Source organism: Bubalus kerabau, chromosome 11 (genome assembly GCF_029407905.1).
Source record: "Bubalus kerabau isolate K-KA32 ecotype Philippines breed swamp buffalo chromosome 11, PCC_UOA_SB_1v2, whole genome shotgun sequence".
In the NCBI taxonomy this organism is placed as follows: domain Eukaryota; kingdom Metazoa; phylum Chordata; class Mammalia; order Artiodactyla; family Bovidae; genus Bubalus; species Bubalus kerabau.
This window is the reverse complement of record NC_073634.1, coordinates 35,011,705-35,028,494: the sequence shown is the minus strand read 5'-3', so window position 1 is coordinate 35,028,494 and position 16,790 is coordinate 35,011,705. Positions and strand designations below refer to the sequence as shown.

At 37.5% G+C, this 16,790-nt stretch overlaps 2 protein-coding genes and 1 pseudogene across 31 annotated transcripts in view; all 3 read left to right on the top strand.

Moving 5' to 3' along the window:
• The window catches only part of NRXN1 (neurexin 1), a 756,469-nt gene extending 749,894 nt beyond the window's left edge, over nt 1-6,575 (top strand). For both annotated transcript variants that reach the window (XM_055540064.1, XM_055540063.1), the window contains one exon: nt 3,153-6,575. In XM_055540064.1, coding sequence (XP_055396039.1) covers nt 3,153-3,460 — 308 coding nt within the window. In that variant the 3' untranslated portion in view covers nt 3,461-6,575. The remainder of the gene's footprint in view (nt 1-3,152) is intronic.
• LOC129623900 (uncharacterized) lies at nt 1,383-1,479 on the top strand (annotated as a pseudogene).
• A 3,326-nt stretch (nt 6,576-9,901) lies between the features above and the next one.
• The window catches only part of LOC129623048 (uncharacterized), a 367,755-nt gene continuing 360,866 nt past the window's right edge, over nt 9,902-16,790 (top strand). For 7 of the 29 annotated variants that reach the window (XR_008700273.1, XR_008700289.1, XR_008700291.1 and 4 more), the window contains exon 1: nt 9,907-10,118. The gene's annotated coding sequence lies outside the window, so the exon portion shown is untranslated. Of the gene's footprint in view, nt 10,119-16,790 lie in introns of all 29 variants that reach the window. The other 22 variants (XR_008700275.1, XR_008700282.1, XR_008700279.1 and 19 more) reach the window with 9 other exon arrangements.

Here is a 16,790-nt window from a genome sequence, read left to right as displayed (position 1 = left end):
ACACCATGGTGAGAGAATGCTCCACAAAATGAGCAAGTAGAAAGTCGTCATTTAGTGAAAGTTAGCAGCTGAGCTAGTTGGCAGACTTTGGCAAAGATGACGGTATTTGAAAGAGAAAGTGCTGCCTTTGCTTTGTCAGGTAGTGACAGAGTTCCCGCGATAGGTTCTGTTCTTGAGAGGAAATTAATTTCCTGTAATCAAATGCTGTGGATTCTAGTCTTCGGCGCCTTCTGCCTTGGCCACAGAAGCAACTCCAAGGCGTTTTAATTTGGCAACATTACATGCGCTTTTGTAAAACAAGCAGGGGATACATTCAGCATACAAAGGTTTCACCTGCTACATTTTGTAGCTCCAGAGCATATTGCTTCTTTGAAAGCTGTTCCTTTGTTAGTGACTATATCTGTAAGGCTTTATTTGGGGAAGGAAAGGAAAGTGACAGCAAGAAACCCATATTTGGCAGATGAAATCTTGGTGATGTTTGAAAATGGAATTACAAAGCAGTATGGTGCTAAGTGATAGATAAATGATCCCCAATAGCTAATAGGGACTTTTGTAGAAATATTTTAAAAATTACTAATAATAGTGTAATAAAAGTACCATTTTAGTCTTTGGAAATGTTCAATTTCTGGTGTGTATATATATATATATTACACACAAAACCTTCCACATATACACACATACATATATTCAATATTTATGCAATCTTGAGATTATGTAAATTCATTCTGCATAATTTACAAAGAATATCATTTTGAAAATTATAGAATTTTTAATTCATTACATCTGAAAAGTTATCTTTTTTCTATAAGACAAAGGAAAAGATGGAGATTCAGAGAAAGAGAGAAAACACAATCCTTAGGGAAACATGACCTGGGATCAGAGATGGGATAGAATACTACCTCTCTACAGTTCCTTTTCTTCTAAGTTGTTTTAAATAATAAATTTATGAGGTAAAGGAAAAGAACCGCTCCCCTCTCCTCCAAATCTGCAAGCTAAACCCCAGGACTTTTCTCCCTATCGGTGATTAATTTCAGTGACTGACTTGGAGAAAAATATTTGAATGCCCCCTGCAATCCATTTCCTGTACCCAGGAAGAACTTTATACTTTGGAAAGACAGAATGAGGGTTTTATCAATTGAATAAAAGTGAGGCAGTCAGTCCTTTATTTATGATCATCTGCTATGTACTGAATTTTGAGTCAAAATCATTCTAGTCTTTAAAGTATGTAAAAATATTTTCTTACTTTCTCCTCTCAAATTTGGTCATGGTGATCACTCAACCACTGCCAGTAAATGAATAATATACATATATATTTAGGTAAACAGATAAACCTTCAATAGTAAAGGAAATCAGTTCTGTTTTAGTTTGTACAATTGTGAGTAATGCTCACTTCCGCAGCACACATACTAATACTGGAATGATACAGAGATTAGTAGGACCCCAGGGATGACACAAATTCATGAAGCCTTCCATATTTTTACAAACATCTCATACAGCTCAATCTCAAAAAAATAAACAACGCAATAAAAATTTGGTCAGAAGACCTAAATAGACATTTCTCCAAAGAAAACATACAGATGGCCAACAAACACATGAAAAGACACTCAACATCACTAATTATTAGAGAAATGCAAATCAAAAAAGCAATGAGGTATCACTTCACACCTGTCAGAATGGCCATCATCAAAAAATCTACAAACAATACATTCTGGAGAGGCTGTGGAGAAAAGAGAATCCTCTTGCATTGTTGGTGAGAATGTAAATGATACAGCCACTATGGAGAACAGTATGAAGGTTCATTTGGCAAAACTAATACAGTTATGTAAAGTTTAAAAATAAAATAAAATTAAAAAAAAAAAAAGAAAGTAAAAATAGAACTACTATATGATCCAGCAATCCCACTACTGGGCATTTACCCAGAGAAAACCATAATTCAAAAAGACACGTGTGCCCCAGTGTTCACGGCAGCACTATTTACAATAGCCAGGACATGAGGACATGGAAGAACCTAAATATTCATCAGCACAGGAGTGGATAAAGAAGATGTGGTACATGTATACAGTGGAATATTACTCAGCCATAAAAGGAACAAAACGGAATCATTTGTAGAGACATGGATGAACCTAGCGACTGTCATACAGAGTGAAGTAAGTCAGAGAAAAACAAGTATTGTATATTAATGTGTATATGAGGAATATAGTAAAATGGCATAAATGATGATATTTGCAAAGCAGAAATAGAGACCCAGACATAGAGAACAAATGAATGGATGCCAAGGGCGATAGGAGGAAGTGGGATGACCTGGGAGATTGGGATTGACATACATATACTATTGATAAAACATATAAAATATAAGAACCTACAGTATAACACAGGGAGCTCTACTCAGTGCTCTATGGTGACCTAAATGGGAGGGAAATCCAAAAAGAGGAGATATATATGTATATATAAAACTGATTCACTTTTCTGTGCAGTAGAGACTAATACAACATTGTATATATATATGTATATACTCCATAGTTGGAGTATAGTATATAGAGTATAATAGATAAAATTAATTTCTAAAAATTGTGACTAAAATAACACTTTTAAAAGCAGTCAATTTGACTCTTCAAAATGCCTATTTTATCTTGTTGTTCAATACTGTATTCATTGCAATAGGAGGCAATGTGATTTCTGAAGTAATCCTAAATTTAGCTATCATATATCAGTCAAGAGTTAGCCATAAGCAGTCTGTATCAACATCAATTTGATTCTTAAAATGATTATTCTCTAATATTATATAGTCATTATGATGCTATACGTTTTCCATGTTGAATTTACTGCTTTTCACCTCACACATCAATATGGCCCTTTAGAACTACATGGAGCTAATTTGGAGCTACACTTACAACACCCTATTAACAAAAGTGATCTGTGAAAAAGAAAAGATGGTAACAGATCGCTCTCTCAATGGTATGATTCATTGTCCTTAGTTTTTAGTGACCACCAGGTGTAGGCATCACTGCACTTACTAGCTTCAGTATCTTTTTTCAAGAGCAGTAGGCACAGGCACTATCCATTAGGCATGAAAATAGACAGTAAATGTGACTCTCTGACATTCGGGAAACTCCATAATCACTCGGTGTTTTTTCTCACCCTCTTTCCTACAGCCAACCCAACTCGGGCAGGCGGGAGAGAGCCGTACCCAGGCTCAGCGGAAGTGATTCGGGAGTCCAGCAGCACCACGGGCATGGTCGTGGGGATCGTAGCCGCCGCTGCCCTATGCATCCTCATCCTTCTCTATGCTATGTACAAGTACAGAAACCGGGATGAAGGCTCATACCACGTGGACGAGAGTCGAAACTACATCAGTAACTCAGCACAGTCCAATGGGGCTGTTGTAAAGGAGAAACAACCGAGCAGTGCGAAAAGCGCCAACAAAAACAAGAAGAACAAGGATAAAGAGTATTACGTCTGAACCCAAGATCTGAAAAAGGACCCTTGTATAGAAATAGTCTTCATTTTATCCGAGACATAATATAAACTTATTTACTTTCCTTTTTATGAAGCACATACAAAAGAAGACAGGGAATGCAATCAGGAAGGAAAGACTGTTTTTAAAAAATAAAAACAAGTATCTCATGCTCTTGTTTCTCCAAAAAAAGAAAAAAAAAAAAAAAAAAAAAAAAACAGGGGCCAATAAATTCCTTAACATCCACAGTGTTTTAATTTACTCTGCCTGTCTTTATGTTGCTGGAACATTTCTAAAAGACAGTGATGACCACATGCATTCATAAAGCAAAGGAGTATTACAACATCAGGAGGCACAACACAAAAACAACACAAAACACAACACAGAAAAAGAAGCTACCTATGATCCCAGATTTAGCCAAAGTGCTAGCGCTTTCCTGAGAAATCAGTTAGTCTGATGGCCAGAGAAGACTGTCATTGTGAGTGACTCCACCTACAAACCTTTTCCGAGTTCACCGCCTGGCACAGCTGGAACAGTGGCTGAAATGAACTTGCACTTGAAAAAAAGTGCTGACTTTTTTGAAGACTTGTGTAGGAACACATTCAAAAAGCCCCTTTCTGGTTGTGAGGGAAAAAAAAGAAAGTACAGAGGCCTTATTTTCAACAATGTGAAAAATAAGGCACATTTTCACACTAAAATTTCAAAACAGAAACAACAACAACAAGAAATAAACAAGAAGGTATAGATGCAATCATTGGGAAATTTTCATGCACGCTTAATATGTTATTACATATGTTTATATAAAATCCATCTCTGTGTGCTTTCTGGACTGTGATAAGTGATGTTTTATAGCCTGTTGTATAGAAAATGCAAACTATATCTCTGCTCTTCAGCCCTTTTTGGTAAATTCAATGTTATAAGTGTTGCTAACTATAGGGAGTTTTATGACATCAGATCAGCAATTATTTCAGGGTGGTTTTTTTTTTTTTTTTGCCACCATTATAAATTGCCACAATTACTTAAATTTTTTTTTTTAAATTACAATGTAGTGTTTATTCTAAGGAAGATATGTATGAATGTATATAAAAAGACTCAGCTACTTTTTTTCCTTTACATGTACAGCCTTCATTCTGTTGCAATTAAGTTTTAGTATTTGTATGAAAGGTGTGGATTAGAAGGCAAACTATATACATATGTATCCTATAATCTTTACTCCCCCAAATACTCACATTTCCCGCATACATTCCCATTCATGATCACAGATATGTGCACACACACGCAAATACACACACAAATCCAGAGCAATCCATCAGATAGGATGGAAGACCCAAACGTACATATAATAGAAAATATTTACTGACAAATTGAAAAGCAGGAAGGAAGATAGTTGTGCCAAGATATTGATGACAAATGGGGTGATTTGCTTCACTGAGATATGCTCCTGGGAAACTTCCAGAAGATTTTAGTCCCTAAAGAAATGGAACCTTTTCTTATCAAGTAAACTATCACTGGTATCTTGCTGCATGAATATGAACCATTAAATGGGCAGGTTGCAGAAGCAAAATGGATTGATCTATACCTTAACCCTGGCTGCTACCATTGAAAACTTTGTTTCCAATAAAATTATATATATAGTCTCTGAACCTGATGTGCATGATAAACATTTTTGGAAAGTAAACACTTTCTCAACTAAAAAAGTATTTTCAGTAATTTTTGATTCTATATTACTATCCATTTAAGAAAATCATTATCTGTTGATTATTGACTATAATTTAACTTTTCTGGTTTTACATATATATCATTAAATATAGCTTTAGTTTAACACACATTAACTAGTGGAAACATATAGATTATATGCTTGTTTTGCATATTGTTTCAATGATGTTCATAGCAATAAATTATTAGTCTGAGAAGGCAATGCAAAGGAAATGCAATATTAGATTGGAAGGTGATGTCTCAGTAAAAATTGGTTGCATTACTTTAACATCTCCTAAAAGAATATTAGATTTTATAGAAGAGAAGAATAATTTTACAATTTGCTTTAATCAGAAAAGGCAAAAAAATGCAAAACACCTTTTGTTATACTTCAGTTGATGAAAAAAGCCAAGAAGTGGCCTGGATTATAGACATACAGCACATTAGATATATGTATAATTCATAGCAAATCACCACCATCTATGGTTGCCAAGTAATTGTCATACATGAAAAGTCCTAAAGGCTTTTCATGACCCAGAAAGTAGAAGTATGAAACTAAAAATTTAGTATCGATTACTTGTGTTTCAGATTTTCTTCTTTTTAATTTGCCAGGTTAAAGAATTCATAAATTTCTTTGTAGTTGCTGTTTTTCTCTCATCCAGTCTTACTCAGGGAAAGCCAGTGAAACAGAAGGTAAATATAAAACCACTCATTTACATCTTGAGGTTTGAAAGAAACAGTTGCTTTTCCATTGGATCTACTGAACTTGAACTAGTTTCCATCCGGAAAGATTCTAAATTGTGATCGAAAATAACCAAAATAATGGTATTTTTAAGCAGTATATCTCTGAAGCATGTTGTTTGAAATTGATTTCAGTGTTTCTTTCCAGCATAAATTTTTAAATTTCATGCAATATTGTTACTAAAAATATTTCCAATGTAATGGCCTATACGAAATCTAGCAAATTTTTTTCTTGTTTGCTTCTTTCTTTATGAATGGACAAAGAAAAGAGAAGAACACAAGCTAGGGAGAGAAAAGGCATGAATGAAATCCCAAGTATCTTCATACCAAATGTATCAGGGTTCCATGTGTAGTTGGCAGTTAATAGAGGATTTCACACTACCTGGCATAAATTTGATTACATCTCTAGACTGTAACTTTTCTGATTGAGTATGCTTCTTTTTTAATCCATGTTATGTGTTGCCTTTTTTTTAAAAAACAAATACTACAATAATGTGTGAGGTGGTCCATCCCTAAGACATCAAAGAAAGGCCACATGACCCTACCCTTCTAGTGCTTTGTGTGATTGGGTATCTAAGGGTTTTGTTTTGTTTTGTTTTTCTGTTGCAAGGCCAACTTATCCATTATTGGAAATGCTAAGCAAGTGGAATTTACTGTTTTGTTAATAAAATATTTCTTAATACAATGGTGGTTTTATTGATTTTTTAAAAGTAATTGTCCCCTTTGGGGACAAAGTAGCAGCATAAAGAAGACTGCATTTGAAAGGAAAACCCATCCTTAGACAAGCAGAGGAAAACTACCAATGCTGTGTTTTCTGGATTTTAATGTTCATTAAATTAAGCACCACTACACTGACACACTTAAAGATGCAGCCACTAAATATACCTTTGTTTACATCTTTTTCATCTTGCTCTGTGTGAAACCACAAACTCCCGGAACTAGCTGAAAACAACATGAAAGTGCTGGTTTCATAAATGTGGTTTTTTCCATAAAAAGTAAAATAATTCTGGTTCAGTAAATTTGTGATTAAATTTTCTTAGTTGTGACTCCTTACTTCTAAGTTCTTATAACTTCCACTCATTGGTTCTAATTCTCTTCGTGCAAAACAGAATGTACCCCATATTCCACATGACAACCTTTCCAATCTTGTCATCCCCCTCCCATGCTTGCCAGGGTTTTCCCTTCTTCAGTCTTAACCTAGTTTCCCTTGGCTGTTACTTAAATTATATGGATGCTTAAGTTCTCATAATCTTAATACTCTGGGAAGACCTTGAACCTCTGTTCTCAAAATGTGACATAGAAATGACCATATTGGGGAGGGGCGGTCTGTTTTTTAATATATTTATTTATTTGGCTACACTGGGTCTTAGTTGCAGCATGCAGGATCTTTAGTTGTGGAACTTTAGTTGCGGCATGTGAGAGTTTTACTTGTGGCATGTGAGATCTGTCTTCCTGACCAAGAATCAAACCTGGGCCCCCTGTGTTGAAAGCAATGAATCTTAGCCACTGGACCACCAGGGAAGTCCTGAGCATAGTGTTTTTAAGACCAGATTACAACGGGTTTATCACCTTCCTTGATTTGAACTTCATTCTCTATAATACTAACATTTGGAGTTTTAATTTTTTTAAGAAAAATCTTACAGTAATTATTTCAACTATAATGAATTTGCAATCAACTGCCATCATTAGATTTCTTTCCAAGACAAGTTTCATTTATACTTATAAAATTGATTATTTAGCTTAAATGCAGGCTCTAAATCTATCCATGAGAAATTCATTGTATTGAGTTGTGCAGTATTGACTGTATTCAGTTCAATTGTATTGAATACTAGCCAGCTGAGATAAATTTTTATCTTGCATCTCTCACTTGCAGTCCTCTGACACAAAATCATTACAAGTTTTAGACACATTTAGTGAGAATATGTTCACTAGGGAAGATATTAGGCATGCCTCAAGGGACTGCCTTCTAAACAATGCTTCTTAGCGGGGTTGGGTAGGGAAGAGGAGGGACTGAGTTGGTTGACTTGACGGGTGGGAAGCGCTACACACACATACAGGGGAGACTGGGGATGCTGGTAAACAACTTATAATTCACAGTAAAGCCTCCCTCAAACAAACAATTATCTTGTCCAAAATGTTAACATCGCCAAGGTTGAAAGGCCTAACACATATCAACTAGTTAGAATAACATCTATCAACTTGTCAGTCAACTTGTGTGTGCATGTTTATCCTTGGGTTAAGTTTGTGCAAAAATATTAGAGAAAAAATTCAGTAAAGAACAGAGATTAAAAAACATCCTGCCATGGATCTCTTCAAGAGCGAAGGCAATTGCAGTGAATGGGAAGAGGGCAATAACAGGTATGACTTTTCAGTCTCCTGGTGATTATTAGCTGTTGGAGAAACTCTTGCTCACACTAACCAATGAATGACTAACCCAGGATCATTTTGGTTGGTTCTACTTTGGCACAAATAGTAAAAATGATCCCCCCAGATATGGTTGGAATGACAGGGTTCAGACTGACAATGACATTACAATGATAAAGCTCTAGAGGATGTGGGTGGGATGTGGGTGCCTGATGCATTGAAAATAAACAGAATAGGATAAATAAAGTCAAATGTTAGTCTTGGAAAAGACCCATCAAAGAGAAAACTTCCAGATGGGTCAAGGTACAAGAGAGAAAAAATTTTAAAATATTAGGAATTTTTATTAAGTGAAACAATTATAAATACTACAGAGATAGATGTTATGAGGAAATTAGTAGTTTTGTCCATTTCACTAAAGTTTTAAAATTTACTAATAAACAGACTTTAATAATTTAAATTTAGGACAGTTATAGCCATCTAAGTAAGGTGGTCCCCACTCCAGTACTCTTGACTGGAAAATCCCATGGATGGAGGAGCCTGGTAGGCTGCAGTCCATGAGGTCGCTAAGAGTCGGATATGACTGAGCGACTTCACTTTCACTTTTCACTTTCATGCATTGGAGAAGGAAATGGCAACCCACTCCAGTATTCTTGCCTGGAGAATCCCAGGGACAGAGGAGCCTGGTAGGAGACCGTCTATGGGGTCGCATAGAGTCGGACAAGACAAGCGACGCAGCAGCAGCAGCAAGTAAGGTGGTGGGCTTTCCTGGTACCTCAGATGGTAAAGAATCTGCCTGCAGTGCAGGAGACCCAGGTTTGATACCTGGTCAGGAAGATCCCCTGGAGAAGGGCATGGCGACCCACGCCAGTATTCTTGCCTGGAGAATTCCATGGACAGCCTAGCGGGCTATATTCCATGGGGTCACAAAGAGTCAAACACAACTGAATGACTAACACTTATTTTTACTTACTTACTTAAGTAAAGGTAAGTAAACAGACAATTGGATGATAATGTTTAAACTCAGATTATCTGAGCTAGAAATAGCAATCTAAAAGCTATCACTACACCTGGGGTATCTAAAGCCATGTAAATGGGTGCCCTTACCTAACATACAGAGAAAAGCCAAGGGGCTTTATACTAAAATCTCAGACCTCAAATATTTATAGGTTATGGGTGAGAAACTTGCCATGCAGGAGTGAGGAATGCCAGGAGAACATAGTGTCATTTAAAAGTCAGTGGAAAATGAATATTTTATTTTGTTAGGTGCTAAAGTAAAAAAGACTCTTGAGAGTCCCTTGGACTGCAAGGAGATCCAACTGGTCAGAGGGCAGGAGGAGAAGGGGATGACAGAGGATGAGATGGCTAGATGGCATCACCAACTTGATGGACATGAGTTTGAGTGAACTCCGGGAGTTGGTGATGGACAGGGAGGCCTCGTGTGCTGCAATTCATGGGGTCGCAAAGAATTGGACACGACTGAGTGACTGAACTGAACTGAAAGTTAAAAAAAAAAAAAAAAAAACTCCTTGGTGATTGAAGGGTACCTGGAATTATTGACTTTGTTTTCCCAAACCTATAAGAGAAAAAAAAAAAAATAGCTCATAGGTTCAAGAGAGAAAGGAACAATTCAAATAATAAGGCATGGCTCTAACTTAACGCAGGGATTCTCAATCCTAACAGCTCATTAAGGTCACCTGGTATGAGAAGGTCAAGATGGTGGATGAGGAAGAGGCTGCGTTCACCTCCTCTCAGGACCACACCAAAATTACAACTACTTACAGAGCTACTGTCTCTGAGAACAACCTTAGGACCACCAGAAATTATTTTCTGCAACTGAAGATATACAGAAGTCACCAGGAGACAGGTAAGAGGAGTAGAGACTCAATCTAGTTATGCCCACACTTCAGGTCAGGACTCACAAGCAGAAGGGTGTTCGGGGAGGGACATGACACCCACAGAGGGTCTCCTGGAGGAGCTGGGGTCCAGCCTCACTCCTGGCTCTCCAGTCCAAGGTTCTGTACCAGAAGGAGGAGACCCCAGAAAGGCAGGCTTTGAAAACCAGTGAGGCTTATATTCAGGGGTGCCAGAAAGCTATCAAAAACACAGACTTTGCTTTCTAAGGGCCTTCCTAAAATTTCACATTATCCCAGGTCCCAGCACAGAGGCAGTAGTTTGAAAAGCACCTGGGACAATGTGGCAAAAAGGAAACCGTTATGCACTGTTGGTGGGAATGTTCATTGGTTCAGCCATTGTGGAAAATAGTTTGGAGTTTCCTTTAAAAATTAAACATAGATAGTATTTCCCTGGTGGTCCAGTGGTTAGGACTCCAGGTTTCCATTGCTGGGGACCCATGTTGGGTCCCTGGTGGGGGAACTAAGATCATGTATGCTGTGCAGAAAGACCGAGAAGGGGAAAAAAAACACTCCTCATAAACCTTACAGGAGTTTAAAAAAAGAGAGGGGAACTAAAAAAAAAACAAATTAAAAATAGACTTGCCATATGATCTAGCAATTTCATCTCTGCATATTTACCTGAGGAAAACAAAAGCATTAATTCAAAAAGATAAATGCACTTCAGTGCTCATTGCAGCATTATCTACAAAAGCCGAGAAGCAACTTAAATGATACCCAGAGAAATATTACTCAGCCATAAAAATTTTTTTGTCATTTGTAATAATACACATAGGTCTAGAGGGTACTATTCTAGGTTAAATGCCACATGGTCTCAATTATATGTAGCATGTAAAAAATAAAGAAAATGAAAATGGACCCATAGAAACCATAAACAAACGTGAAGTTGCCAGAAGGGAGCAGGATAGGGGAATGGGAGAAACAGGTGAAGGGGATTGAGAGATAGAAATCTCTGGTTATATGATAAATAAGTCACAAGGATTAATTAATATATGGCATAAGGAATATGGTTAATAATAATCTGATAACTTTGTAAGGGGACAGAAGGTTACTAGACTTATTGTGGTGATCATTTTCATAATGTATGAAAATATCAAGTCATTATGTTGTATACTAACATGCTGAAAACTAACATATGTTAATTGAAACTAACACAGTATTGAACTTCAGCTGTATTTCAATAGAAAATAAAGTTCACCTGGTGGACTTTAAAGACTAACAATGCCCAGACCTTACCCCAGGGGTTTATATTAGTAGGGCCCAGGGATTTTGTAATCAGTTAGTTTACTAAATGTTTAGTTATACACATTGTTTCCTTGGTGGCTCAGATGGTAAAGAATCCGCCTACAATGTCGGAGACATAAGTTTGATCCTGGTGTCGAGAAGGTCCCCTGGAGGAGGGCATTGCTACCCACTCCAGTATTCTTGCTTGGAGAATTCCATGATCAGAGGAGCCTGGTGGGCTACAGTTCATGGGGTTGCAAAGAGTCAGACATGACTGGGCGACTAACACTTTTTTTTAATTTATAAAAGCTTTGCTAGGTGGTTCCATTGACATCAACAGTTAAGATGGATCACAGATGATACCTGTTGAAATAATCTGTCCACATGTTCTTAGGCTATAAACATAGAGTTCTCTTTGATCTATCCTGATTAAAAATCAGAGAACTCCAGTTGCAGGCTATATATACTACTAATCATAACAAAAAACTATTAATAAAGATATAATGCATACACCTGGTAATGTCAGTCATAAGCAATAATTGGTTGACAGAAAAGAATCTTACTTTTCCTGTTCTATCAGTAGAGTTATGGTTAAAGTGTCTATCTTTGCTGCTAATTAAAAAATTATTTCATATACGTATTTCTCATCACTCCCACTACTACGTGAGATCCTTAAGAGTAGCAATTAAGTTTTACACCTCTTTTAAGCACCACAGAATGTAGTTAAATGTCAGAATTCAGAAGAAATTTAACAAATATGTGACTGACTGATATACTGATATTTTTGAGTCTGTTTCAATTTTTTGATGGGACTTATCAAAAGAAAAGAAGTAGCCTTCATGATCAGTTTCAAAAATAATACCATTAATTGCCAAAAGAAAATTTTCATCTTCTATCCTCTTAGAGACTTCATACAGATTTATTTTGCCTTCTCACCTCCTCCCCAGTCCTAAAATATAACAGTACCACAACAGTAACAGAGGCAATAGTGAGAGTTTATCTTTTTAATTCAGCTTTGGTTTAAGCCAGAACAGATGGTGAAACTTCTTTAAACTAGGCAGTATTTGAAGCAGTAAATGAAACAGCACAACTGCAGTGTCGCTTCATACTTATAAAGGTAATGCCCACTGGTTAGTTCATAAATTCACAGAGTGGAAATGTTGGAATGGGCATTTGTAGTCTCTCACCTGTGTGTGTGTGTTGGGGAAGAATTGAGGACACTCTAAGAAATGGTTCAAAGACACAGCAGTGTCTTTGTCTTTACTTCAGAAGAAGTAAAAAACCATCAAATTATCTTTGCTCTAGGAAAAAAACAATCCCCCCCCGAGGCAGAAGGAATTACTATAGTAAAAAAAGTTCTTCCTAAATTGACTAGTCTTATAAGCTCACCACAAAGTACACTTTGACATTTTGACTTGAGAAATGAGGCTTAAGAGAGAAGTAGCTGCAGTCAACTTTCCAATCACTTTTTCTGCTTTTTCTTTCTTCTGTTTCATGTTTCTCTAACTCCAGCCATAATTAATGCAATGTGAAAGAAACCTTGTCTTGTAACCCAGAAACCTCCAGAAATTTGCTGATTATGCAGTTTCCTAACTGACATGCTAAGGCTCTGTCTGAGTTTCATTTGGAATTTTTCTGCCCTTTGCCACCCAAATCATTTATTTATTTGATTTGATCCTTTTGATTTATTAAAAATGTTGCCACTGGCCTGAAGGATTCTTGGCAAGGTTACAAAATTTAAATGTCATAATTGAATCTGGCATGAGGATGGGGGCAAAGAATTGGATAAAAGGGAATATCCTGCAAAGAGAAAAATGCATATCATGTGATTGGTTTCAGTAATAGAAGCCATGTTCACATCAGTTGAGACGCATTGCTGGATCTGCTTTGGCTCAAGCCCTGCTAAAGTGGAAATACGTTTCATTGGAATCCAATAAACCAAAACTGCAAATAGCCCTGTGGCTCAGGTTGTCTGCATCCAGGCAAGAGAGAATATCACCTGTGATGGTGAGGTCGGGGCTAAAGTGAAGTAACCTCAGACAGTGTGCTCACGCATCTCTCTTCCTTGACATCCGAGAGCCTAGTTAACATTAAAGATGGGGAGAGTATCCAGTAGGTTATACTCTGAATCACCCATTAAGGGTTTACTTCCACAGTCTAAGGAGAATGTGTTCTCTTCACCTATTCATCTCCTTTTATTTTTCTCCTGTTACTAATTTCCCTTTTGCCCTTCTAATTCCATTTCCTCACCTCACTCTGCACTAAGTGGCTGAGGAATGGGCTAGGGCTTCCATTTCTTTTTCACTACTTGCTCCAAGACTTGACTAATCAAGTCTTAAGACAGAAATGGTTGAAACAGAATTGCAGGTGGAGGCAGCTAATAACACATTCATTCAACAAATATTTATGAAGATGCAATTATGCACCAGACCCTTTTTAGGCCCTGGGCACAGGGGGGTGACCATGGCAGAATCATTCTTTGTGAAACTCATTTTAGGAAGCCAGAGACTTGTTAAACAATCCTAGACTCCTACCAGATCCTTTGACTCATAAAAGGAATGGGTCAAAGATTGAAATGGGGTCAAGAAAATAAGCCCAGCTCTGCTAGGAAGAATGCTGGCAGGCTTTGAGCTGTGCTTCCTGCTGAAACGCTGCTGCCCCCCTCCTGCCCTTCTCTTCTCCATAGTGAAGATTATGTTACTCCTCCGAAACCTTTTCATTTTAATCCACTCATTCCTTTTCTTTCAGAGAAGTTGATGGCACCCCACTCCAGTACTCTTGCCTAGAAAATCCCATGGGCGGAGGAGCCTGGTAGGCTGCAGTCCATGGGGTCGCAACGAGTCAGACACGACTGAACGACTTCACTTTCACTTTTCACTCTCACGCATTGGAGAAGGAAATGACAACCCACTCCAGTGTTCTTGCCTGGAGAATCCCAGGGATGGGGGAGCCTGGTGGGCTGCCATCTATGGAGTCGCACAGAGTCAGAAGTGACTGAAGCAACTTAGCAGCAGCCTTTTCTTTCTCAGTGAGAAATTCAAGGCATTATCTACTTTCAGTGAAAACAAAAAGTCCTTTCCCCCATGGGGTTTCCTGATTGACTTGTTGAGTGCTGAGTATTGTCCTTGGTTCTATATCTTTCCTTTAGCGATTGAGGGAAATCTCTCATGGCAATACGACACTCCTGGGGGTAACCCCTTAAATCAACACAGAGCACAGCCATCCTCTGCTAGTTGATACGTCTCCAGTGATTTTGAAGAGGAGGGGGAAACAAGCTTCAAAACAATGTGCTTCTTCATGTTCTTGATGATTCTTAAGTAATCACAGTTCAGACCTCATACCCAGCTGATGACGATTGCCCTGACCTTCTGCTGGCTGTGGAGTCAGGCAAGGAGGCAAGCCATGCACCACGCTGCTGAGATAGTCACACACTGTGGGCACAGCAGTGTTCTGAACCAGCCAGGCAAGAGAGAATCTCTTTGGAAGGCTAGTCTTAGCAGTCAGGGCTCTTAACACTGCTTGATGATCAGGATAATACCTGAGCATCCAGGGCTTGCCTGTCTCTATGCTAGGGGACAACAATTTTCTCATGTGCAGACAGAGAGGAGATGATCTCACTTCAAGCTAAATATCACATACCTGCACAAATGTAGGCTTGGTGTGTTTATTATTTTTAAAGGCTGCAACATAATAATAAACGAAGAAGGAAATATAGTGTTCCCTAAGATAAACATGATGGCATATGGCAGGAAAGTCTTCCCTGGTGGCTCAGTGGGGAAGAATCTGACTGCCAATGCAGACGACTGGGTTTAGTCCCTGGGTTATGAAGATCCCCAGGAGAGGGGAATGGCAACCTCTCCAGTATTCTTGCCTGGGAAATCCCATGGACACAGGAGCCTGGCAGGCTACAGTCCATGGGGTCCCAAAACAGCTGGACGCAATTTAGTGACTAAAACAATACCACGGCAGGAAGGAGGAAATCTACGTGGGAGGATGGCAAACACCCCACCCTAAATGTGGCTGCAAGTTTCAATGAATAGAACTGGGTGACATAGACCATGGGGTTCAATTCTTTACTAAAACAGTGGACACACACTTGTTCCTGGCTCTAGATCTCTTCTGTGGTGGCTTTACAAATCATTAAGATGTTCATGTGTTCATATACTTTATTATAGTTATTCGCTGGAATAACGTTATTGGTATTGTGCATAACGAATTTCTTAGTAATTTTTATTTTACAAGTAGCTTTTTTCCTAATTTTTTTAACCATCAGATTGCACTACAATCATTTCAGACAGGCAATTTTTTTATTGAATTATTTCATTAAAACTAATGCATAAGAATAGAAATGCTCAATCCAAAAGGTATAGAAATCATCACAGTTCAGAATTTGTTTTTATCATTCTATCTCTAAAATTTATATACATTTATAATGTCACAAACAGTAAGTGGGCACACAATGATCTTGTCATCAACATGTGTTAAATATATGAAACTTACAACGTTGTACCTTATAACTTCCTTTATAATGCATTTTTAAGTTTCTAGTGTGGATATAATTTTCTACTGTGCAATTTTTCCTCAGTGAGGTCACCTTGTTTTAACTGTTGCTATGGTTTTCCTTAAAAAGCATAATCTTGTCTGTCTTTTGAAGATATGACATACTTAGCCATGATCACTTAAGAAAATATTATGCTACATTTAATGCTGAGCCCATTTGAAATATGACTACTGTAAACATTTATAGCTAGTTGATTGACAGCTATGTGCCTGTGTGGTTCTGTGATTTAAAAAGAAGACTCCACAGATTATATTTCTTCAAGTCTATTGAGATTGACCTAAAACAAAGAAATAATATAAGAGATCCAGAAAGAGAGCTAGAACTCATGAGTCAAACTTTATAAGAAACTAATTTCTCAGTGACTGGGAGCTTGGGGGCATAATGCATGCTAAAACTACGGTTTATTAATAACCATCCAGGAGACATTATTTGACTTAAATGGAACTGCAGCAAAGATTAAGAAGTAAAACTAAACAGTGCTGACTAGGGATTCTGAGACCTTAGTTAATTCTGTCAATTAGTTTAAAATATGAATTTTTATATTAATATAGATAATAAAAATATTTTGTTATGAAAATAAATCTAAGACTAATGAATGCACTGTGCATAATGCATGTAGAAAGACAAGGAAGGTCTTATTCTGTTTTATTAGATGTATTGTGATGATACAAGATAGTTTTAGACCTGATCTTTTTTCCTGAGCAGGTCCCAAGCACAGAAGCCTCTGTCCCCATGATGTTGGGGTATGTTGCAATCCTAGAATATGGATGTAAACAACCTGGGAGTTCTCCATACCACAAACTGTTGGGATTTTTTATTTTTATAGGGGCTTAGCCATGTA